This window comes from Panthera onca, chromosome D1, assembly GCF_046562875.1.
Source record: "Panthera onca isolate mPanOnc1 chromosome D1, mPanOnc1 haplotype 2, whole genome shotgun sequence".
NCBI lineage: Eukaryota > Metazoa > Chordata > Mammalia > Carnivora > Felidae > Panthera > Panthera onca.
In genome coordinates, this window is record NC_138348.1 from 53104739 (window position 1) to 53130852 (window position 26114).

Consider the following 26114-nt stretch of genomic DNA (forward strand, 5'->3'; position numbering starts at 1 on the left):
AAAAATAGATACAGTACAGGCAGGTATTTGTGAAAGGGGTTCTTGCTTTATTGCTTAAAGTGTCTATGGAAGGTCTTTGGAAGGAAAGAGAAATTCAGCTAATTCATGATAGGAACAGAAGAATGAAAGAGGACAGTGGGCTGATTTGAAGTAAATCCCTCATGGTTAAAGGCAATTCAATCTATACATGAATGAGGGCTAGTTGAAAAGAAATAAATATGCATAATTCATACAAAAAAACTGCAAAGGACTGTCCATCAAGTGCATTGATGGGAGCTAGTGGGAAGCAACCATCTGATGGTGTTCTTATTTGAACAATATATCTTTCACATGTCTGAAAAGCAAAGAGACCCAGAAGGAGAAACAGGATCATAACCAGAGAATGGATTCCTGGAAGATGGACAAAACATGAAAGCAAAGAAACTCAAAGGAAATTTCTCCCAACAGCTAAGCCCTGTTACAACAAGGGGTGAGTAAGTATATTTCTTCTATAACTGGGAAGCTTCCCAATGATATGATCATGGGTCTTGTATCAAAAATGTTCATCCTTTAATCAAGAATAAAAATATTTTCTCCTTTTCTAATTCAGAAGTCCAGAAAACTTGTTTGAAGTGTAGAGTTGCTGAACTGGGACAGGTGAGAGGAAAGGTCCACTACAACATCCTCTATCCAGAAAAGAAGCCTGAGGCTCACTTCACAAAGAAATGAGTGTGAAAACAATATAGATGTTTAGAGATAGATCTGAAGCCAGAATGAAGACTCCATTTCCCCCAAAGAGGTATTTTTCCATCTTTCCCATCTCAACAAGTCATTAAAAGCCAAACTGGTAAAAAAAAAAAAAAAAAAAAAAAAAAAACAACCACCATGCACGGCTCATTGACAGATGTCTAAATTTCACTTAACAACCACCAACAGTATCTATGATGCTAATCTTCAACCATTCCAGCATCCTGAACTTCACTTTGATGGGCATACCAGGCTTAGAGTCACAGCACTTGTGGTTATTTCTTCCTTTCTCCTCCATGTTCTTGGCTGTCCTCATTGTCAATGGTGCTATTCTCCTTCTGGTGGCCACAGAGCCCACATTTCACATCCCAATGTACCTGCTCCTGGCCTTGCTGATGGTAGCTGACCTCATATCTACTCTGGCTCTATTGCCCAAGTTCCTTTGCCTCTTCTGGTTCAATGATGGGGATATAGCTGCCAATGCCTATTTCACCCAGATGTTTTTCATCCATGGAACATCTGTGGTATGATCAGCCTTACTTGCCGCAATGGCCTTTGACCGCTTTGTGGCTGTATGTGAGCCGTTACGCTACAACACAATTCTGAGCCATTCCTTAGTTGGATGCCTGGGACTGATGGCTCTGGCCAAGGGTGTGATTCTTATCCTACCCATGCCACTTCTACTTCAAAGGTTGACATTCTGCCACATGGTCATTCCTCATACCTACTGTGACCACATGGCTTTGGTGAAAATGGCCTGTGACCATACCAGACCTAACCATATCTATGGGCTCTTTGTGATTCTGCTAGTGGTGGGACTTGATCTGCTGCTCATTGGCTTCTCTTATGGCTTCATTCTTCAGGCTGTGGTATGTCTCAACTCTCAAGATGCTACCTATAAAGCTCTCAACACCTGTTCAGCTCACCTCTTTGTCATTCTTGTCACTTATGTTCCTGCACTCTTTTCGTCTCTCATGCACCACATTGGTCACAATATCCCACCTCATGCTCGTGTTCTCCTTGCCAATCTCTACCTTCTTCTATCCTCAGTGCTCAACCCCATCATCTATGGTATAAAAATGAAGGAAATATGGCACAAAGTGACCAAATGCCTTTGCAGAGGACCTGCATAGACTATGAGTGCTGACAATATACCTGTGAGTAAATAAACAGTGAGAACAACTGACAGTGCTTTGCCCAACCATCCAAGACCCAGTTATATCTTTAAATGGGCTGTGGAACAAATAGATCAGAAGGAACGTTTGTGTGTGGTGGTTTCCCACATTTTGGCTTGTTTGTTTGTTTGTTTGTTTGCTTTGTTTTGTTTTGGCTTGCATGAAGAACTGATGTTTGTCCTTTCATTGAGCTATGAACTAAAAAAGGAAGAGGCCAAGATGGCTCTTTCTATGTCTGTTTAAACAGAAGTCCTCTTATGGCACGGGTCTCCTGATGACTTTCACATCTGTGTTCACGTTCATCAGCTACACACAAGATTTTTCTGTAGATGAGCCAAGATCATCTTTCCTTGTCTTGCTGGAAAGTTTATACTTACTTTGGCTTTCTATTTTCTAATTTTTAAATTCTGTGTCTGTTTCCAAAGAATGTCTTACTACTGAAAGCACCTAACATACTCACTATCTTTGGATACCACTTTAACACGGAAATTTGTCTTTTCACCAGGATTATTTCTAATGCAACAGCAGTGCAACATGTTCACGATATTAATTAGATGATTGTGATGATTATAACAAAAATGGATGAACTTGAAGATGACATATAGACACAGGTTGTGGGATTATTGAAATACATATCACAGGTTTCATTGCAAGGGAAAACATGTGTCTAGATGCCTAATTCAAAAGACTTCTGTGACCAGGAAATTTACCTTAAAAAAAAAGATATATGTTAACAGGAAGCTACCTGTTCCTTAAGTGATATTCCAGGGTAACTCGGATCATGAACAAAGACCAACTTACGTGATGAAGCTTTGCCACTTTGAAATATTTGAGTCAATGTAGTGCTTTCTATCTAATCATTTCAAGTACATAGTCATCATAGGGTCAATTGCATAATGTAATAAGGCAAATACAAGATTGGATATTTAAGCAGAAATGACTCCATTTCCAAAAAAAATTTTAATGAATCCATGAAATATAAGAACTACTAAAAATTAGGAAAGTTACAGTTTTAAAGTTAAATAATTGTTATTATCGTAAACTCAGGAAAAAGAATACTAAATTTTTAAATCCTTTTTAAATCTCTATCCTGTGCTTGAGATTCTTAAAAAGATAATGACACTGTGAGAAGGAGTTGTGCATGTACTTTTTATCCCTAGCCAGGACTTCTGACCAATCCTGACCTCCTCTCTACTCTGTTCAGCTCACCAGTCTATAAACCTTAAGAACATCCTCAATTCATGTGACTTTGACAGAGAGAGCCCTCTGTACTAAATACTCCTTTTCCTTCAGTTTCCACTGGTCTTGCCTAGCTTTCAGTGTAGGGGGATGCCTACAAAACGGGAGTGAATCATATTATCCACACAAGAAAAGAAAGAAACCATTATCTCTAGCCTGTTCTGCTATTTGTCTCTCTTAGTAAAGAAATATCCTAATTCATTCTTAACTATGAAAGTATTTTTTTGTAGAGAGTGTGTTGGGGAAGTTTGGACTGAGGGGAAGGAAAAACGGGAGAGTCAGGTAACTAATCTATAAAGTCTTCCCTGGCCTTTTTGTACTTCATAACCCAGATTTCCCATCGAAGGTTGGAGCATAGAGAGAGGATTTATGCCTGATACTGACTTTCAGCCACCATCATGGTCAACATGTCAAAGTTTTAAAAAAGCAAGAAAATAAAGGACTAAGTATTCTACTGTCACCAATATAATATGAGTGATGGAGAAGAATGATAACATTCAAACCTGGGATAAACATGTGAGGATACTGGGTAATAAGAAACCATAAAGTTCAGGGCAATAGCTAAGGTTGAGGTAGTTCTAGCCTAGAATAGGAGTGAATGGAAGAGGCCTATCTTATGTTTCTCACATTCTATCAATTTCAGCAGAAATACCATCTGTTTAAGTGGCTCTGTGCCACTAGGCTAGTTATGCTGGGTTTTTTAATATATAATAGCTTAGGGAACCATTTCAACTTTAACTCATTATGTAATAATATCCATTTTGCAGGTAAATTTACAGAAGTTCAATTTCTTTGTAATTTTCCCATAATTAAACAGGTAGTAAGTGATTGATCCTAAATTCTCTTTTTGATGATAAAATGTCTTCCCATGCTATTACGCCCATGTTGTCTCTTTAAAGATAACCAAGAAGTTGTGCAGCAAGACTAAGTGTAACATTGATCAAGAATGGTGTTAATCATAAAAACATGGCAACTATTATGTGCCTACCTCATTCCTAACACTCATGATTAAGTAAGAGTATGTACGTTGTAGAATAAACAGTTGTCACTATTTGGAAAACTGAAAATATCTTCCTTTTCTAGTTACACTGTTTTTAATGCCCCACCTCACCCCCATCCAATCTCCACTGTTATGATACACATTGTACCCCTAGAAGTTGGCTTTGATGGGATGCATCAGCCAGTCACCATGACACCTGCCTTCTTTTTGGGTTTGCCCAAGAGAACTATGTTAGTCTGGGTCCTCAGAGAAGGAGACTCTATGACAAAATTAAACATGGAAGAATTTTATTAGTGGAAATACCTGTGTGGATGAAGCTAGGGAGACAGGGGAGACTGGGAAAATCATCAGACTACAATCCAAGTTTGACCATAAGTGAAGGAGGGAGAAAATATTGAGTGAAAGCAATCTGGATTTCTGTGCAGCAAAATCACTGGGAAGTCTTGAAGCTAAAGTCAGAAGACTTTTTTTTTCTTAACCTTCCAGGCGTGGCTCTGCCCTTAATATCTCCAGGGTCAGTCCTCATCATTGCCTGGAAGCAATCTCTGGTAGGCATGACTTTGGCAAGCAGAGGGGCCCTCATCTGGTTACTTTTTCTGTAGGATAAAGTCTGCAATCTACCTTCTCCTGGCTGCCATAATTTACCCTTTATACAGCTCAGCTCCACTCCCCACGGGTTCAAGAAGTTCCCTTCTCCCCTGAGGGGAAACTCAGAAGACAATAGTGGGATGAATTCTGCAGTTGATCTCAGGGCTGCAACTAATGCTCATCATTGCCTTCCTCCACTCTCCAATCTGGATTTCCCTCACCATTGGCTATCTCCAAGGCAGGTGTTGTGACTTACCTGTGTGGCCCCAAACTTCATTCTGAAAGTGTCTAAACACTTGAGGGCCATATCTCCTTTTTAGTTCAGGATGTTTTCACATGTTCATTTAGTCTTATGATAGGGCAAGTATGTACCCAAGCAAATCACCTGGTTTCACATGATTCCTTCCTGCTGACTTGAGAAAGAAGCCATACCTCTTCCTGCTAATTAGGTTCAAAGTGGAAGGAAGCCCTGAACCTTCAAAATTCTACTGGCAAGAAACAGGCTAAAAATTACTGAGCTGCAAACGTATGTAACCATTCACGAAAAAGTAATGATCAGTAAGGGTGAAACCATGAACTGAGAAGATAGAACTAAGTTCCCCACAGGGTGGAGCCAAGAGTCCTAGAGAATTAGCTGTAAAATACAAAACCTAGTCAAGGAACTCCAGCTAGAGCTTGCTTGCTCAGCTTCTTCTGCCCCAATACCTGAGACTCCATTCAGATGTGTTGCCTCCCTCATAGTTTATGAGAAAATTGTTTATTTATAAGACCATTATCTATACGAACATTTGCATAGTTATCTATAATTTGTTTTGAGAGACTTAGGACATCTCAAGGCAAAAATTCCTCAGTGGAGATAATGAAAATGAAGAGGACTTGACATTAAATTAGCCTCCAAAGACTTGAAAGCCAAGCAGAGAGTGATTTAAGCTTGACCAGGATATCAATCATATGAACATTGTTCTAATTTTAGCATGGCTAGGAACAATTCTATAGGCATGAAGGGTAAACTAGTCAGTTAACATATTTGTCATTAACAGCACTGCAACCGGTTTCAAGGGTTAATTGCTGCAAGCTAATGCACACCTTGTGTGCTGACATAAGTCCTTTGGTTGTAGCAGAACTCATTTGCTTTCCTTGACAATTGCAGACCACTAGCCTTGAGGAGTAAAGGGCCAGAAATTTCCCACATGATAAGGCCTAACTATACTCAAAACAGCCACCAGGGATGCCAGCAGGTCTGTTCAGGGTCATGTCTGCATACAACTAAATGCCTGGGCACCTGTTTGTCCTGAACATAGCCCCCCTACCTGCCCTATGCCTTCCTTTAAATCCCTCTAGTTATACCTGGACAGGAAAGACAGTCTCTGAGACATTAGTCCACCGTCTTCCAGGGTTGCTTGCTTCTGGAATAAAGCAATCTTTCCTCACCCACCATCATTTATCTCTCCAGTGTTGATTTTTCAAGCAGCATGCAGCTGAACCGGAGTTCGGAACCAGTTCGTTGTCCAGTAATATCAACTGTCACATTTTCAGCAAGGCCACAGGAGAGAAGTCAAGGCCACAGGAGAGAAGTCATGCTGCAGGAAACACAATCAACCATAGATTAATAACACTTGTGAAGAAAGAAAAATACCAGTGAGAAAAGAAATACAGTCAGGCTTCCTTTCCATACCTTCTCTGATTTTCAGTTTCCCAAGTTTTCACAGAACCAGATGCTGCTGCCAATTTCCCAGTACATTTTCCCAAGGCGTGCTGTGTTCAGACCTTAATAAATCTTTAGCCCATAATTTCAGCAAAAAAAAAAAAAAAACAAAAAAAAAAACCCAAAAACAAAACAAAATAAGGCTACTCATGTTTAGAGAATATCTCACCAAGACAAAACAAAAAAATATTTACAGCATGTGGATCCCTTCTGTATCTCAAATCCTTTCAAATAAGATTAAAAGAAAATCACTCTCAGATCTCAGCAAAAACTAAGCCTCCTGTTATCACAGCTCTTCAGGCTAATATATGCCTCAGTCCCCTTCACTACTGACATATATAGGTCATTTACATAATAAGCCATTGAGCTGAGTAGTTTGGCTTTGGTTTGAATTTTGTCTATGTTTTGTGGAGGATTAACTATCTGACCTTGGTCCTCTAACCAGACAGGCAGGACTCTTCCTCAAACCTACTGCTCCTATTTCTTCCATTCATAGAAAAGGCACTTCCTGTTCAATCCTCATTTTTTTTCCGCCTCAAGCCTGTGCCCTTTATTTCAAGTTCTGAAATGTCCTAGCACTTGGTATCCAACGGTTCAGCATACTGGAAACATTTGTTATTATTTCTTACCGCAGGCACAACACTCTGGAGAAGGTTCATTTCTTTCCCTCCTGGTAAACTATTGTAAGAGACTCACTTAAATAATGGTCATGTGGCTTTAACCATAGGTATCGTTTTTACTGAATTCTGCCTCATATATTAGTTATACAATATGATGAACAACACTAGAATCTTTCTGGTTTCAGCTTCATGAAATTTACAATATTCACCATTGTATCTACAATAACCTTCTAGAATGAGAAATGATATCCTCTGAATTAGTGAATTCCCACACGTGGGCACAAGACCTGAACTCCACAGCTGCCATGAGTACCTGTTCAGGACGTCATCCTGGGCACCCACAGAAATTGCCTTACAGAGGTCTGCATTCAAAGGTTTCCAGTATAAAACAGATTTTTATAACTATGACCATTAGCAGGTCATTCTCAGACATTTTCTTTCTGAGAGAATCTTGTCAAACAGTGAATTCATTCGGAGGAGCAGAACAGTTGACTCTGGGAGTTTCTACAAATAGGAAATTAGGTCCAATGTTTGTAAACCTTTACGGTCAGGAGCTTCTCCTTTAACCCTTTCTTCTGAGAGCTGTCTGAGACTGGCAGCTTAAGTCTCCTGTGCATATTCCTTTGTTATTCCTGGAAATAACCAGTCTCTTACCCAAACGTAGGGTGAACTAGCAGAGAAAATAAAGCAGTGACTGTAAATATTAATTTACTCTTCCTTGTCCTTTCTCATTGCCCCCAATCTCCATCCCCCATTTCCCCTGAAGCAAACAAATACAAATGCATGCTCACACCCACATAATTCTTGCTCTTACATGGTAAAGTGGTGGGCCAGTTATTTTTGCTCAATGTTGTCTCCATATGGAAGCATCCTAACTCATTTTCTATGCACTCTGTGTGTTTTGTTGAAAGTGCTTTTAAAAACATGATCAATATAACTTTCCCAACTGGCATGTCAAGAAAGGAGAGAATATGTCATTATTTTAATTTCATAGGGAAAGATTCTTCCTTTAGACCTTTAGAGTTACTGAGAGCAAGGAGGTCTCCTGTGACATAGCCTCTCTGTCCAAGAGTGGGGCAGTCAGTCTGCCCAATACGACATATCTCATCACTACTCAATACTCCCAGGAACTGCCTCCACTAAACATTTTTTCCTCATACCCACTACTGCTGGATGATCAGACAGGCTTCTGACCATGGGTTATGGTTACAGGGTCCTTCTTCCAGCACCCGTATTTGGTCAATTTGTCCCGAAACTCTTTGGTTTTCACTGCATAAATAATAGGATTGAGCATTGGAGGAACAAGGAAGTAGAGGTTCCCAAGAATGGTGTGCACATGGGGTGCAATTCCCCTACCAAAGCGGTGAGTGAGAAAAGAGAACAGCGAGGGAGTGTATGAGATAAGCATGACACAAATGTGTGTGGTGCAGGTGTTGACTGCTTTGTGGTGGGCTTCCTTAGAAGACAGTCGCAGTACAGCCCGGATGATAAGCACGTACGATGAAGCAATAGCTGAGATGTCCAGCCCGATAACCAACAAGGCCACCACCAGACCATATATCCTGTTCACTGTGGTGTCCACACACACCATTTTCACCACAGCCATGTGCTCACAGTAGGTGGTGGGGATGACGTGATTTACACGAAAGGGCATCTTCTGGAGGAGGACAGGCATGGGCAGAATGAAAAGGATGGCTCTCACTAAACTCACCAGGCCAATGAGCCCAATGCGACTATTGGAAAGGATGGTGGCATACCGCAGAGGCTCACAGATGGCTACATAGCGGTCAAAGGCCATGGTCATCAGGATGGCTGACTGCAACACAGATATGAAGTGGATGAAGAACATTTGGACCAGGCAGCCCACATAGCTGATCTCACTCTGGCCAAACCAGAAGATGCACAGCACCTTAGGAATGGTGGTAGTGGACATGCCCAGGTCTGTGAAGGCCAACATGCAGAGGAGCAGGAACATGGGCTTGTGCAGGGAGCGCTCGGTGCAGATGGTGAAGATGATGGTGCAGTTCCCAAGGATGGTGATGAAATACATGGAAGAGAAGGGGACAGAGATCCATCTGTGCTTGTCCTCCATCCCAGGAATGCCTTGGAGAATGAAGAAAGGTGGGTGACCCAGGGACGCATTGCAAACGGTCATGGTGATTCTTTGGGGAAATACCTGAGAAGAACAATAAAAAAAACTTCATGAGCCTCAAATTCCAAAAGAATCAATGTTTTCAAAATGGAAAACTAAAAAGGTGGGATGTGTAGACACTCAAAAATGATTCTGGAATCAAGCTAACATATGTCATGTAGTATAGTAGAATGCTGTCATGTTAGAGTTATAATAATGTGGTGTAACATCTGACAAATACATATTTCATTTTGAATGTGTTATCCATGATGAACTGAATCATTATTCACACAAGACATCATTTTCACAAAAATTATTATGTGTAATTTTGAATGTGTGTCCATTTAGAGAATGTCACTTGAAGCCTGTGCGGCAAACGTGGATAGAAATACCAACCACTGTGACAGAGTCTTCAAAACCACTCTCAGTCCACTTAAGATGAAATAAGTCCACAAAAGAGCTGTTCAGTGAGGACCAAGAATGAAGCAAGTGACAGGGCTCTGGGAACCTGAGACCAGGATACCAGGATGGAAGTGCGAAGCCACCTCACCTGAACCACTTACCGGAATAGGAGGCAGGCAGAGTGTGAGAAGCTGGTCCTGGACACCTTCTTCAAATGTGTGTGTGTGAGTGTGTGTGGCTGTATGTTGCTATATCTACACATACATCCGTGTGGCTCATGGGGAACACACTCTGTGCCCGGCATGTCTCCACTCGTCACTCTCAGCATGCACAATCCATGGTATGGCCCTTTAAGTAACCTAAGGAAAGTCCCCCTGGGTGCCCAGAATTAGCTCTTTGCTACTCCCTCCTTCCCAAACACATACTCTCAAGGCACCACTGCTATTTTGGATAAACTTGACCCTGGAGGTTTCCCTAAGCTCCCAGGGGATGAGGCTGGTTGACCCTAGCAGTTCTGGGCATGTTCCAGTCTTTGGCAGTCCTGGAGGAGCCTGAGAGGAGACAGTGAAATTAAAGCTAAATCTGGAAGTAGAGGAGGTCCTGGCCGCTTGTATTCCAAAGGCTCTCTTTCCCAGATATGTATAAGTGTGGGAAGCTGGTAGGACTTTACTCCATGACTGGGGTAGTCATGCTCCTGAAGGCATCAGAGGTACAGCCCCTGTTGTTGGATACCCTGATAAAATGTTGTTAGTGGCTCTAGCTCCATCTATCCTTATTATCTTCCAGGTTTTTTACTCTAACGTGTTTCCTAGGCCAATGGCTTTACCATAGACGTTCCTCAGGGTATGTACTGCAATCCCACTTCTCATATCCCAGCATCCCCTCAGCTTCTGGGTCAAGATATAGCATATTTGTTTTTCATTAGGTCAGAGGAAGAAAATTTGCCCAAAATAATCTAACACATCCATTGCATAATGCAAAGGACAGGTCCAACTACTCTCAAAATCATACAGAGACAATTCAGAAGTAAGACTCAAAGGGCTAGATTCTAAATTGTAATCTGTTGGGGCACCTGGGTGGCTCAGTCAGTTAAGCATTGGACTTCAGCTTAGCTCATGATCTCGTGGTTCATGAGTTTGATCCCCACATGGGGCTCAATTCTGGCAGTTCAGAGCCTAGAGACTGCTTTGGATTCTGTGTCTCCCTCTCTCTCTCCCCCTCCCCTGTTCATGCTATTTTTCTCTCTCTCCCTCAAAAATAAATAAACATTAAAAAAGAATTTTAAATTGAGATATCTAAATTGTAGTGCAAGTTCTGCCTTAGCCTAGCCCTGTAGGGAAACTTGGTCAAAGTCAGGTGTCAGCAGGAGTAAAGCAGGGGCTGAGGGAAGGAGTGGCAGAATGAAGAGCCTGGAACAATCAATACATCAACAGAAAGAATAATCAACAAAAGTAGGCAAGCACCGGGGTACCTGATCATAGTCATATCCACACAGCTTTCCCTGCAGAAAGCTGTGCTCTGGTACCACATCAGAATCCTGCATCAGTCATTCTTTCTTCTCTGTCCCAGCGAGATCCTGATGGATGACAATGGCAGGTAGCAACCAGAAAGAATCCTTTCTTCCTAGCCTTGCTTTCTCACTTTTACATCCATGGTCCGGTGAATTCCCGGCATAGAACCTCTAAAGAATCTCTTCTTGTAGAGTGTCCCCAAAGTCCTATCAAGTGCTGACATAGTACTGCATCCTCGACCTCTCTTTCACAACTTTTAATCTTGTTCTTTGGATAATCACACTACCCAGGGAGAATAGACCTGGTCTGATTTCTTCCAAAATCCTGTATCCCAGTCACTAGCATCATGCTTGGCATTAGTGGGCAGATTAGAAGAGTCAAATAAATGAATAAGTTAGTGAATAAGCAAACAAAATAATTTATTTTAAATATGAACTAATTATGTGTCATACTTTATGAAATCTTACATGGTTTTGTTTTCTAGTGTCATAAAAACCAAAAACAGAATTATATTTGAAGGCTATGCCTTCTCCTTCAAATGAATTCATAAATCAGTGCCAATCCAAACAAATTTCAATTATTCACTTTCCTTGTAATCTTGACAAAATAATTCTGAAATTCAACTGGAATAACAAATATCTGAAAATAATAATGATATAACACAGGGACTATTGTCCTACTAGATATTAAAATGTATCATAATATGGTTGTACTTTAAATAATTTATGGTACAGGCACCATACCATAAATAAGGTATGGTACAGGCACAGGCAGATTATTTGAGCAGAATAGCATCAATACAAATGCCTAGATCCATATACCATATGTTACATAATAAAGACAGTATCTCCAAACCATGGAGAAAATATGGATTATAGATAATATACCTATATAGAAATAACTCTGTATATTTCATATAACTCATGATATTTTCAAGCCTGTCAATGATAATATGGGTTACTCTTATTTTCATCTGTTAGAAACAGAAAGGTTATACAGAAAAATATAGGATGTATCCATATATTCACAATATAGATTATGAAATGTTACATGGCTACACAGACACTCAGATCAATGTAGAGAACCCAGAAATGTAGAGAGTAGAGAGACCCAGAATGAGTAGAGAACTCTGAGTAGAGAACCCAGAAATGGACCCACAAATGTATGGCCAACTAATCTTTGACAAAGCATGAAAGAATATCCAATGGAATAAAGGCAGTCTCTTCAGCAAGTGGTGCTGGGAAAACTGGACAGCAATATGCAGAAGAATGAACCTAGACCACTTTCTCACACCATACACAAAAATAAACTCAAAATGGATAAAAGACCTAAATGCAAGACAGGAATCCATCAAAATCCTAGAGGAGAAAGCAGGTAAAAACCTCTTTGACTTTGGCCATAGCAACTTCTTACTCAACATGTCTCTGGAAGTAAGGGAAACAAAGGCAAAAAGGAACTTTGGGGACCTCATCAAAATAAAAAGCTTCTGCACAGCAAAAGATACAATCAACAAAACTAAAAGGCAACTGACAGCATGGGAGAAGATATTGCAAATGACATATCAGATAAAGGGTTAGTATCCAAAATCTATAAAGAACTTATCAAACTTATCAAACTCAACAACCAAAAAACAAATAATCCAGTGAAGAAATGGGCAAAAGAAATGAATAGACAGTTTTCCAAAGAAGACATCCAGATGGGCAACAGACACATGAAAAAATTCTCAACGTCACTCATCATCATGGAAATACAAATCAAAACCACAATGAGATACCACCTCACACTTGTCAGAATGGCTAACATTAACAACTCAGGCAACAACAGATGTTGGCAAGGATGTGGAGAAAGAGGATCTCTTTTGCACTGTTGGTGGGAATGCAAATTGGTGCAGCCACTCTGGAAAACAGGATGGAGTTTCCTCAAAAAATTAAAAATAGAACTACCCTACAACCCAGCAATTGCAGTACTAGGTATTTATCTAAGGGATACAGGTATGCTGTTTTGAAGGGGCACATGCCCTCCAATGTTTATAGCAGCACTATCAACAACAGCCAAAGTATGGAAAAAGTCCAAATGTCCATCGATGGAAGAATGGATAAAGATGTGAGATATATATATATCTATATATATATAATGGAGTATTACTTGGCAATCAAAAAGAATGAAATCTTGCCATTTGCAACTATGTGGATGGAACTAGAGTGAATTATGCTAAGCAAAATTAGTCAGAGAAAGACAAATACCATATGACTTTACTTATATGAGGAATTTAAGATACAAAACAGATGAACATAAAAGAAAGGAAGCAAAAATAATATAAAAACAGGGAGAGGGACAACACATAAGAGACTCTCAAATATAGAGAACAAACAGAGGGTTACTGGAGGGGTTGTGGAAGGGGGGATGGGCATTAAAGAATCTACTCCCGAAATCATTGTTGCACTATATGCTAACTAACTTGGATGTAAATTAAAAATTTAATTAATTAATTAATTAATTAATTTAAAAAATAAGAAATGTTACAAAAAGAGTAAGAGCCTTGGGGCTCTTTACTTGTGGGGCAAGTAGTTTACTTGTGGAGTTTTTTTTTATCTTTGAAAGATGAATTGTATCGTTATAACTCCTTCAACATTTTATACTTCTTAAAAATATTTTTACCACATAAATGTGAATCCTAATTTAATGAATAACATTGTAACATATATTTTTGGAACATATACTTTTAAGCTCTTTGTAAATGGTGTTATGCCATGCCAGTTTACAAATCTTTATTTTTCTCAATGTTATATTTATGAGATACACTCATGTTTTGCATGTAGGTCTGGTGAAGTACTTATTACTTCTAAAATTGTATATTTATTATTACTCAACAGAGGTACTATGGGACATATACATTTTAATGAGTAAAGATACCACAATTAATTAAATTATTTGAATGCAGATATTATACTTTATTCATTGATTCTTCTTTGCTGAAAATTTAGTTGGTTTACAATTATTTATAATTATAATGTTGTTATTAATATTCTCATATAAAGCTGTCTTCCTGCTTTATTGATTGGCCACATCCTTTAGTTGAATTATAAAACTTAACCATCTCAGTCTATTTTGTCTGCTTTAAATTATGACCAGTCAGGCCAAGAGTATGAAGTCTCTAAGTGAAGCATGCCATGGGAATGGAAGAAAGCCATAGATCAGGGGTTTACAAGTGAGTAAACCAGGGGAGATTTCTGGGAGTGACTGGGCCATAGATTGAGATTATGCCAATAGCAAAAGAGAAAAGAGTAAAAGAGGCATCTCTTCCTGGAGCCATCTCACCTTGAGAGATCCTTATGAGTGAGGTCAGATTCATCATTCTTAACTTACTGAAGTCCAGTCTTGAGGACTCACAGACCCTCCTTTTTATTTATTTATTTTTTTAATGTTTATTTATTTTTTAGAGAGAGAGAGAGAGAGACAACATGAGCAGGGAAGGAGCAGAGAGAGAGGGAGACACAGAATCCGAAGTAGGCTCCAGCCTCTGAGCTGTCAACACAAAGCCCAATGCAGGGCTCGAACTCATGAACAATGAGATCTTGACCTTAGCCAAAGTCTGATGCTTTACTGACTGAGCCACACAGGTGCCCCACAGACCCTCCTTTTTAGAGGGGACGTGAAGTTCACTCAATTGTTCTCACTTCAAAAGAATTTTAGAATTCTTACCTGAGATAAGATCCAAAAGTTCTGTAAAAATTCTGTAAAGATACCTAAGAATCAACCTAACTAAAGAGGTTTACTCTGAAAACTAGAGAACACTTATGAAAGAAATTAAAGAGGTCACAAAAAAAAAGGAAAAACATTTCATGCTCATGGATTAGAAGAACAAACATTGTTTAATGTCTATACTTCCCAAAACAATATATATATTTAATGCAATCCCTATCAAAATACCACCAAGATTTTTCACAGGGCTAGAACAAATAATCCTAAAATTTGTGTGGAACCACAAAAGACCCCGAACGCCCAAAGCAATCCTGAAAAAAAAAAAAAAGAAAACTGGAAGCATCAAGATTCCGAATTTTAAGCTATATTACAAAGATGTAATCACCAAGACAGTATAGTACTGGCATAAAAACAGACACATAGATCAATGGAACAGAATAGAAAACCCAGAAATGGTCAACGCATCTTCAACAAAGCAGGAAAAAATATCCAATAGAGAAAAAACTGTTTCTTCAACAAATGGTATTGGGAAAACTGGATGGTGACATGGAGAAGAATGAAACTGCACCACTTTCTTACAGTGTACAGAAAAATAAATTCAAAATGGATGAAAGACCTAAATTTAAGACAGAAAATGATCAAAATCCTACAGAACAAAAGGAGCCATCTCTTTGACTTTGGTGGTAGCAATTTCCTATTAGACACATCAAGGAAAGCAAAAGAAACAAAAGCAAACATCAACTATAAAGACCTCCTCAAGATAAAAACTTCTGCACAGGGAAGGAAACAATCGACAAAACTAAAAGACAGTCTACAGAATAGGAGAAGATATTTTCAAATAACATATCAGATAAAGGGTTACTATCAAAAATCTATAAAGAACTCATCAAACTCAATACCCAAAAAATAACCCAGTTAAGAAATGGGCAGAAGATACGAATAGACACTTTTCCAAAGAAGACATCCAGATAGCCAACAGACACATGAAAAATGCTCAACATCACTCGTCATCGGGGAAAAACAAATCGAAACCACAATGAGATACCACTTTACACCAGTCAGAATGGCTAAAATTAACAACACAAGAAACAACAGGTATTGGTGAGAATGCAGAGAAAGGAGAACCCTCTTGCACTGCTGGTGGGAATGCAAACTGGTGCAGCCACTCTGGAGAACAGTATAGAGATTCTGCAAGAAACTAAAACTAGAACTACCCTATCATCCAGGAATTGCACTACTAAGTATTTACCCAAAAGATACAACATTACAGATTTGAAGGGGTACAAGCACCCCACTGTTTATAGTAGCATTATTAACAATAGCCAATCTCTCTCTATGGATATATATATATATATATGCACACACACATATATATATATATATATATATATGCACACATATATATGCATATATATAATATTCCATTATATATAATAGAATATTACTCAGCCATCAAAAGAATGAAATCTTGCCATTCGCAATGACGTGGATGGAGTTACAATGAATTATGCTAAGTGAAATAAGTCAATCAGAGAAAGACAAATTCCATATAATTTTACTCATATGTAAAATGTAAGAAACAAAATAGATGAACACATGGAAAAGGGGGAAAAGGCAAGAGAGAGAAACAAACCACAAGAGACTCTTAATGATGGAGAAAAAACTATGGGTTGATGAAAGGAGGTAGGTGGGAGATGGGCTACATGGGTGATGAGTATTAAGAAAGCACTTGCGATGAGCACTGTGTTTTGTAGGTAAGTGATGAGCCACTGAATTCTACTCCTAAAACCAATATTGTACTGTATATTAACTAACTAAAAATTTTAAAATGTATAAAAAGAAAAAAAGAAAAGAAAAAATAAAACAGTCTGACAAATGAATTCAGTAAGGTCATAGGCTACAAAATTAACGTTATAGAAATCTGTTGCATTTCTATACACAAATAATGAAGCAGCAGAAAAAGAATTTAAGAAAACAATCCCATTTACAGTTGCACCAAAAATAATAAAATACCTTGGGATAAACCTGACCAAGGAGATTAAAGACCTGTACTCCAAAAGTTATAAAACATTGGTGAAAGAAATTGAGGATGACACAAAAAACGGAAAGACATTCCATGTGCATGAATTGGAAGAATAATTGAGTTATTGAGTTCATAATGTTTGTGCTATTAAAATAATTTTAAAATAACCTTTTAGAATATCTAAATCCACAATTTATTGATTTTGCCCTAAATATTGGATTTAAGCAAATGGCAGACCCTTTGGCAGACCATTCAATAAAATGGGATCAAAGGAGACTTGATACAAATTGAAATCATTTACTTGTCACCTGAAAACCATTGCTTAAACTTTCTCTCACCAAATTCTAGGCAGGTAGCTCTGTAATCCAAAGTGGAACTTCCCTGGAATCAGACCACTTCTGAGACAGCTCTGCTACACATGATGGGTACCAACAGCCCACAGTTCCCATCGAAATCTACTGAGGTCGGATGCAGTTTCCTTCCATTGCAGTCAGCATGGTTTTTCATGACCTACTTGACTGTATTTCCATTCTTTTATTAACTATTTGAATGAATATTTAAATACTCAATGTCTGTCCTTTGTCCTGTACACATTTGACAAAGTATCAAATCCGTAGCTTCTTCCATAGAACGATAACATATAAGCGCTAAGAACTTCCTAATAATCCCTAAAACAGTAAAAGCACTCTTTTTTTTTGGCATTGAGCTTTCTTAGTATGCAAGCAGTATCTGTCAAAAGCTGAAGAACTGACAACAGGAACACAAGACCCTCAGTTGGTGGCACATATTCAAGCTATTAATGTCTCAAATTTAAACACACACACACGTGTGTGTGTGTGTGTGTGTGTGTGTGTGTGTATCTGTGTGCACATATATATAAATGTCTAAATCTCTTTCTCTCTCTCTCTCTCTATCTATCTATCTATCTATATATATATATACAGACATCATTGCCACAGAATCGAGCATTGACATGTTTGATACAGTTACTGGCATGTAAGACTCCAAGACCCAAGAACGTGATATTTTAAAAACACTAAGGCAAAATGCAACAAAGGATAATTAGTGAATAAGTATCTTTGGTTTGCCAATGTGAATTCAATAAAGCTAAGAAGTTGTAAAGATGCTAGCGTATTCTCAGGTGTATTGGTCTATTAAAACACCCACATGACTGAAGTTTTAAGAACAGAACCTCAAAGCAGTGGTATTTTAAGTAGAGGAAGAAAAAACACTCCTGAAAACCCATTTTAAACCCTGATAGTAGGTATGTTTGGAAAAAGCATTTTCAGCCTCAGAGTACCGAATTTTGTATCACACAAGCAGAAAGAAACTATTTAAAAATACAAACTAAATAAGCTCACAAAGCCACATTTGGCACTACAGATAAGAAGAAAAGAATACCACCAAGTTCCCCCCAGTGTCCACTCTTGTGCACACATGCAAGACACTCAGGAGAGGGTTGTAGTGGTGCTTTCACTTCTATCAAAATGGAGCATGAGCTCAACATGGGAAGTGTTCACAACCAAAGGAAAATGTAGAAAGCACTTTAGGAAAAGGAGTCTGCAGTGAGAGAAGAAACATGGTCTTTCCCAGAACTACAAGACAGTGACTTGGGGACATAGTGAGCATAGGGAGGGACACCACCAGCTTCATTTGTCTCTATTTTTCACTTCTCCTAGGTCTGTTTTGTTACATTTGCGTTGGAGAAGACTGCCCATGGGGAAGAAAGTGTGATTTACCAAAGAAATAAAAGAGAAACGTCCAGGACTGAATGAGTCAAAAAAGAAAATACGGGGAGCCTGGGTGGCTTGGCTGGTTGAGCGTCTGACTCTTGGTCTAGGCTCAGGTCATGAGTTTAAGTTGGTGGGTTCGAGCCTCATGACAGGCTCTGTGCTGAGAGCATGCAACCTGCTTGGGATTCTGTCTCCCTCTCTCTCTCTGCCCTTCCCCTACTCATTCTCTCTCTCCCTCCCTCTCTCTCTGTCTTTTTCTCCCTCTCTATCTCTCAAAATAAACAAATAAACTTTAAAAATAGTAATAAAAACAAAAGAAAAGAAAGAAAATGTCCCTTGGCCCATGTCAAGGAACAGGAAAGAGAATTCATAACTGGCAACAGGGAGAAATTAAGAAAAAAAATTGTTGCAAGTAAAAGATCAAAGCTAAATAAATGTCTAGGAATATGGATAGGAGAGTACAAATTGTGAGAGAGGGACTTATACCCACATGTTTGTTTATATGCACTAATATTTTAAATATATAAGACAATTATGACTACACCTAATACATGTTTAAGGGGTTGACTTCATGGACTGGGATCACGCAGAAGTGGAAAAACGGTTTTTATATATCCTACCACATTTGATTACTTTCCAAGTGCATGTATTATTTTAGCAGCAACAACAGAAAATACAATACCAAACATAAATAATTTTCTCATTCACTTCTATGTGAAAAAGAAAACTCAGAGAAAAATAAGGATTAAGGAGAACCATGCACATCTATAGGAGCTCTTTCTAGGAGCTCTTTTAAATATTTTTAATATTTGTATTTTTTATTTTATTCATTTTTAAGTTTTTATTTTAATTCCATTTAGTTAACATACATTTGAGAATATCTTTATTTTTTATTTTTTTAATGCTTATTTATTTTTGAAAGAGAGAGAGAGAGCACACACGAGTGAGCATGTGTGGGGGAAGGGCAGAGAGAGAGAGGGAAACACAGAATCCGAAGCAGGCTCCAGGCTCTGAGCTGTCAGTGCAGAGCCCTACATGGGGATCAAACTCATGACCGCAAGATCATGACCTGAGCTGAAGTCAGATGCTTAACTGACTGAGCTGCCCAGGCACCCCGAGAATATTTTTAGACAATATCTGCCAAGGTTACCTGAGTTAGCTATAATTGTGGACATTGAATTATCATAATAAAGATAGAAAATTTTGTTATGAAAAGTTGGAAAATTAAAATAATAATTCTGTTGGATGGGCTCAAGGTATGAGCTCCCTGTTAATCTCAAAACAAGCCCACAGCCTACTGTGAGGCCTCTGTCATGTGGACTGTTTCAGTAGGTAATCCCCATGCCACTTCCTAATGCCCTGGGTCACACTTTCAATTCAGGCACTGGTGCTGTGACCAGTTCCAGGCAGGTGTAATCAGATAGTGGACATCAGGTCATACTCAGTACCTGGAGCTCCTTGCCATGGGCTTCCCCAACTTCATGGCATGGGACACCCAGCCACCAGCTATGCTGTCATGGGTACACAACCCAGAAGTAAAGGGGTTGAGGACAGGCACCCCACAGGAGCCACTGGGCAGAATCTTCTCTCTCAGGGAGGACAATTCTGAAATGCATTTTCTAAGGCTCTTCAACTGGTCCACACAGGGTGGAAACCAGTCTGTGTTAGCCCTGCACAACTGGATAGAAAATCCCTGTACTGTCTTTTCTTCTTTCTTCATTTTACTCCACCTGTTTTGTGCACCCAGTCCCTGTGATCGCTTTTCTAAATAAACTCCAATATGCAAGCTTTTATCATAGGCCCTGCTTTCTGGGGACACCAGGGTTACCTTCCCCAATGCTGAAAATTCTTCTGCCCCAATATCTGAGACTCCACTCAGAGATATTGCCTCCCTCATAGTTTCTGAGATACACTTTATTTATAAAACTATTATATAATCATTCATACAAATATTTATAATTTATTTATTTGACAGGACATATAAAACCTCATGTTCTCTAAAACTTGAGATAAGGATAGTTAAGTGAAGTGGCCTATATTCAAATTCCAAATGCCTGATAGAAAGAAGAAAATGCTTTATACTTAACTAACATATCAAACGTATAAACATTTTTCTAGTTTTTCATGACTAGGTATCATTCTATAGATGTGAAAAGAAAACTAGGCAATTAACATGTGTGTCCTCTGTCCCATTTACAGCAAGTCCACAAGAGACAAATCAAGGTCATCCTTCAGTAAAAACAATCAACCATAAATTAATAGATTTATGAAAAAGGAAAAAAGCCCAGTGAGAAAGGAAGACACATTCAGGGATCCTTCTGGTGGCTTCTCTGACTTCCAGTTCCCCAAGTTTTCCTAGAATCAGCTGCTGCTGCCAGTGTCCCCTCACATTCTCCCAAGATGTCTTGTGTTAAGGTGTTAGTAAATTTTTAGCCTATTATTTCATTAAAGAGACCACTCAGGGAACCTGAGTGGCTAAGTTGGTTAAGCAGCCAAATCTTAATTTTGGCTCACATCATGATCTCACAGTTCATGAGACTGAGTTCCACATCAATCTCTGTTCTGAGAATGTGGACCCTGCTTGGGATTCTCTCTCTCTCTCTCTCTCTCTCTCTCTCTCTCTCGCTCTCTCTCTCTCTCTCTCTCTCCCTCCTCTCTCTCTCTCTCTCAATAAATAAATAAATAAACTAAAAGTCTTTTCATGTTTACAGAACATCTCACCAAAACACAAAAGGAAAAATATTACATCATGTAGACTCCTTTCTATACCTCACATCCATTCAAATCAGATTGAAGAAAATCAATCTCAGAACCCAGCAAAAACGAAAGCCTCCTACTACCACAGCTCCTCAGGCTAATGGGCCCCTCAGACCTGTTCACTCTCTGCTACTTATTTGTCAGTTAGAATACTAATCATAAGACATTGTGCTGAGTCATTTAGTTTTGGTATGAATTTAGTCTATGTTTTGTGGAGGATTAACTATCTGACCTTGGTCCTCTAACCAGACAGGCAGGACTCTTCCTCAAACCTACTGCTCCTATTTCTTCCATTCATAGAAAAGGCACTTCCTGTTCAATCCTCATTTTTTTTCCACCTCAAGCCTGTGCCCTTTATTTCAAGTTCTGAAATGTCCTAGCACTTGGTATCCAACGGTTCAGCATACTGGAAACATTTGTTATTATTTCTTACCGCAGGCACAACACTCTGGAGAAGGTTCATTTCTTTCCCTCCTGGTAAACTATTGTAAAAGACTCACTTAAATAGTGGTCATGTGGCTTTAACCATAGGTATCGTTTTTACTGAATTCTGCCTCATATATTAGTTATACAATATGATGAACAACACTAGAATCTTTCTGGTTTCAGCTTCATGAAATTTACAATATTCACCATTATATCTACAATAACCTTCTAGAACGAGAAACGATATCCTCTGAATTAGTGAATTCCCACACGTGGGCACAAGACCTGAACTCCACAGCTGCCATGAGTACCTGTTCAGGACGTCATCCTGGGCACCCACAGAAATTGCCTTACAGAGGTCTGCATTCAAAGGTTTCCAGTATAAAACAGATTTTTATAACTATGACCATTAGCAGGTCATTCTCAGACATTTTCTTTCTGAGAGAATCTTGTCAAACAGTGAATTCATTCGGAGGAGCAGAACAGTTGACTCTGGGAGTTTCTACAAATAGGAAATTAGGTCCAGTGCTTGTAAACCTTTACGGTCAGGAGCTTCTCCTTTTTCCTTTTCCTCTGAGAGCTGTCTAAGACTGGCAGCTTATGTCTCCTGTGCATATTCCTTTGTTCTTCATGAAAATAACCAGTCACTTACCCAAACGTAGGGTGAACTAGCAGAGAAAATAGAGCAGTGACTGTAAATATTAATTTACTCTTCCTTGTCCTTTCTCATTGCCCCCAATCTCCATCCCCCGTTTCCCCTGAAGCAAACAAATACAAATGCATGCTCACACCCACATAATTCTTGCTCTTACATGGTAAAGTGGTGGGCCAGTTATTTTTGCTCAATGTTGTCTCCATATGGAAGCATCCTAACTTATTTTCTATGTACTCTGTGTGTTTTGTTGAAAGTGCTTTTAAAAACATGATCAATATAATTTTCCCAACTGGCATGTCAAGAAAGGAGAGAATATGTCATTATTTTAACTTCATAGGGAACGATTCTTCCTTTAGACCTTAGAGTTACTGAGAGCAAGGAGGTCTCCTGTGACATAGCCTCTCTGTCCAAGAGTGGGGCAGTCAGTCTGCCCAATACGACATATCTCATCACTACTCAATACTCCCAGGAACTGCCTCCACTAAACATTTTTTCCTCATACCCACTACTGCTGGATGATCAGACAGGCTTCTGACCATGGGTTATGGTTACAGGGTCCTTCTTCCAGCACCCGTATTTGGTCAATTTGTCCCGAAACTCTTTGGTTTTCACTGCATAAATAATAGGATTGAGCATTGGAGGAACAAGGAAGTAGAGGTTCCCAAGAATGGTGTGCACATGGGGTGCAATTCCCCTACCAAAGCGGTGAGTGAGAAAAGAGAACAGCGAGGGAGTGTATGAGATAAGCATGACACAAATGTGTGTGGTGCAGGTGTTGACTGCTTTGTGGTGGGCTTCCTTAGAAGACAGTCGCAGTACAGCCCGGATGATAAGCACGTACGATGAAGCAATAGCTGAGATGTCTAGCCCAGCAACCAACAAGGCCACCACCAGACCATATATCCTGTTCACTGTGGTGTCCACACACACCATCTTCACCACAGCCATGTGCTCACAGTAGGTGGTAGGGATGACGTGATTTACACGAAAGGGCATCTTCTGGAGGAGGACAGGCATGGGCAGAATGAAAAGGATGGCTCTCACTAAACTCACCAGGCCAATGAGCCCAATGCGACTATTGGAAAGGATGGTGGCATACCGCAGAGGTTCACAGATGGCTACATAGCGGTCAAAGGCCATGGTCATCAGGATGGCTGACTGCAACGCTGATATGGAGTGGATGAAAAACATTTGGACCAGGCAGCCCACATAGCTGATCTCACTCTGGCCAAACCAGAAGATGCACAGCACCTTAGGAATGGTGGTAGTGGACATGCCCAGGTCTGTGAAGGCCAACATGCAGAGGAGCAGGAACATGGGCTTGTGCAGGGAGCGCTCGGTGCAGATGGTGAAGATGATGGTGCAGTTCCCAAGGATGGTGATGAAATACATGGAAGAGAAGGGGACAGAGATCCATCTGTGCTTGTCCTCCATCCCAGGAATGCCTTGGAGAATGAAGAAAGGTGGGTGACCCAGGGACGCATTGCAAACGGTCATGGTGATTCTTTGGGGAAATACCTGAGAAGAACAATAAAAAAAACTTCATGAGCCTCAAATTCCAAAAGAATCAATGTTTTCAAAATGGAAAACTAAAAAGGTGGGATGTGTAGACACTCAAAAATGATTCTGGAATCAAGCTAACATATGTCATGTAGTATAGTAGAATGCTGTCATGTTAGAGTTATAATAATGTGGTGTAACATCTGACAAATACATATTTCATTTTGAATGTGTTATCCATGATGAACTGAATCATTATTCACACAAGACATCATTTTCACAAAAATTATTATGTGTAATTTTGAATGTGTATCCATTTAGAGAATGTCACTTGAAGCCTGTGAGGCAAACGTGGATAGAAATACCAACCACTGTGACAGAGTCTTCAAAACCACTCTCAGTCCACTTAAGATGAAATAAGTCCACAAAAGAGCTGTTCAGTGAGGACCAAGAATGAAGCAAGTGACAGGGCTCTGGGAACCTGAGACCAGGATACCAGATGGAAGTGCGAAGCCACCTCACCTGAACCACTTACCGGAATAGGAGGCAGGCAGAGTGTGGGAAGCTGGTCCTGGACACCTTCTTCAAATGTGTGTGTGTGAGTGTGTGTGGCTGTATGTTGCTATATCTACACATATATTCGTGTGGCTCATGGGGAACACACTCTGTGCCCGGCATGTCTCCACTCGTCACTCTCGGCACACACAATCCATGGTATGGCCCTTTAAGTAACCTAAGGAAAGTCCCCCTAGGTGCCCAGAATTAGCTCTTTGCTACTCCCTCCTTCCCAAACACATACTCTCAAGGCACCACTGCTATTTTGAATAAACTTGACCCTGGAGGTTTCCCTAAGCTCCCAGGGGATGAGGCTGGTTGACCCTAGCAGTTCTGGGCATGTTCCAGTCTTTGGCAGTCCTGGAGGAGCCTGAGAGGAGACAGTGAAATTAAAGCTAAATCTGGAAGTAGAGGAGGTCCTGGCCGCTTGTATTCCAAAGGCTCTCTTTCCCAGATATGTATAAGTGTGGGAAGCCGGTAGGACCTTACTCCATGACTGGGGTAGTCATGCTCCTGAAGGCATCAGAGGTACAGCCCCTGTTGTTGGATACCCTGGTGAAATGTTAGCAGCTCTAGCTCCATCTATCCTTATTGTCTTCCAGGTTTTTTACTCTAACGTGTTTCCTAGGCCAATGGCTTTACCCTAGATGTTCTCCCCAGGGTATTTTGTGAAATACCCTCTCATGTGTTATAGTATCCTCTCAACTTCTAGGTCCAGATATAGCATATGTCTTTCTCATTAAGTCAAAAGAAGAAAGTTTGTCCAAAACAATCTTCCACATCCATTGCAGAATGCACAAGACAGTACTAACCACTCTCAAAGTCATGAAAGACCATTCATAAGTCGACTCAGATGGCTGGATTCTGAATTGTGATGTCCAAATGGTACTACAAGTTGTGCCTACAGGACAGGTCCTGTAGGGAGACTTGTTCAAAGTCAGGTGTCAGCAGAAGGAAAGCAGGGGCTGAGGGAAGGAGTGGCAGAATGAAGGGCCTGGCACAATCAATACATCAACAGAAAGAATCATCAACAAATGTAGACAAGCATGGGGGTACCTGCTCATAGTCATATCCACACAGCCTTCCCTGCAGAAAGCTGTGCTCTGGTACCACATCAGAATCCTGCATCAGTCATTCTTTTTTTTCTGTCCCTGAGAGATCCTCATGGATGACAATGACAGGTAGCAACCAGAAAGAATCCTTTCTTCCTAGCCTTGCTTTCTCACTTTTACATCTATGGTCCGGTGAATTCCCTGCATGGAACTTCTTTTTTTTATTATTATTTTTTTAATTTTTTAAAAATATTTATTTATTTTTGACAGAGAGAGAGAGACAGAGCATGATAGGGGGAGGGGCAGAGAGAGAGAGGGAGACACAGATCTGAAGCAGGCTTCAGGCTGTGAGCTGTCAGCACAGAGCCTGAAACGGGGCTCAGACTCACAGACCATGAGATCATGACCTGAGCCGAAGTGGGACGCTCAACCGACTGAGCCACCCAGGCACCCCTCTGCATAGAACTTCTAAAGAATCTCTTCTTGTAGAGTGTCCCTAAAGTCCTATCAAGTGCTGCCATAGTACTGCACAGAATCCTCGACCTGTCACAACTTTTAAGCTTGTTCTTTGGATAATCACACTACTCATGGAGAATGGTGCTGGTTGGAATTCT

At 39.9% G+C, this 26114-nt stretch overlaps 3 protein-coding genes across 3 annotated transcripts; 1 reads left to right on the forward strand and 2 right to left on the reverse strand.

Moving 5' to 3' along the window:
• Window positions 1-923: 923 nt before the first annotated feature.
• On the forward strand, window positions 924-1859 carry LOC132662425 (olfactory receptor 52P1-like). The gene is given in 1 exon segment (XM_060607895.3): window positions 924-1859. A coding segment is annotated over 1 exon segment (936 nt).
• A 6371-nt stretch (window positions 1860-8230) lies between these two features.
• On the reverse strand, window positions 8231-20452 carry LOC132674860 (olfactory receptor 52P1-like). Its single transcript, XM_078432613.2, has 2 exons — window positions 20004-20452; window positions 8231-9251 (listed from the first exon to the last, which is right to left on the reverse strand). The coding sequence occupies exons 1-2, from the start codon at window positions 20450-20452 to the stop codon at window positions 8231-8233; spliced, it is 1470 nt and encodes a 489-aa protein (XP_078288739.2).
• Window positions 20453-22912: 2460 nt separating this feature from the next.
• Window positions 22913-25576, reverse strand: LOC144612857 (olfactory receptor 52P1-like). Its single transcript, XM_078432612.1, has 4 exons — window positions 25505-25576; window positions 24693-24818; window positions 24225-24298; window positions 22913-23933 (listed from the first exon to the last, which is right to left on the reverse strand). Exons 1-4 carry the CDS (start codon window positions 25574-25576, stop codon window positions 22913-22915), a joined length of 1293 nt encoding a protein of 430 aa, XP_078288738.1.
• Window positions 25577-26114: the final 538 nt, after the last annotated feature.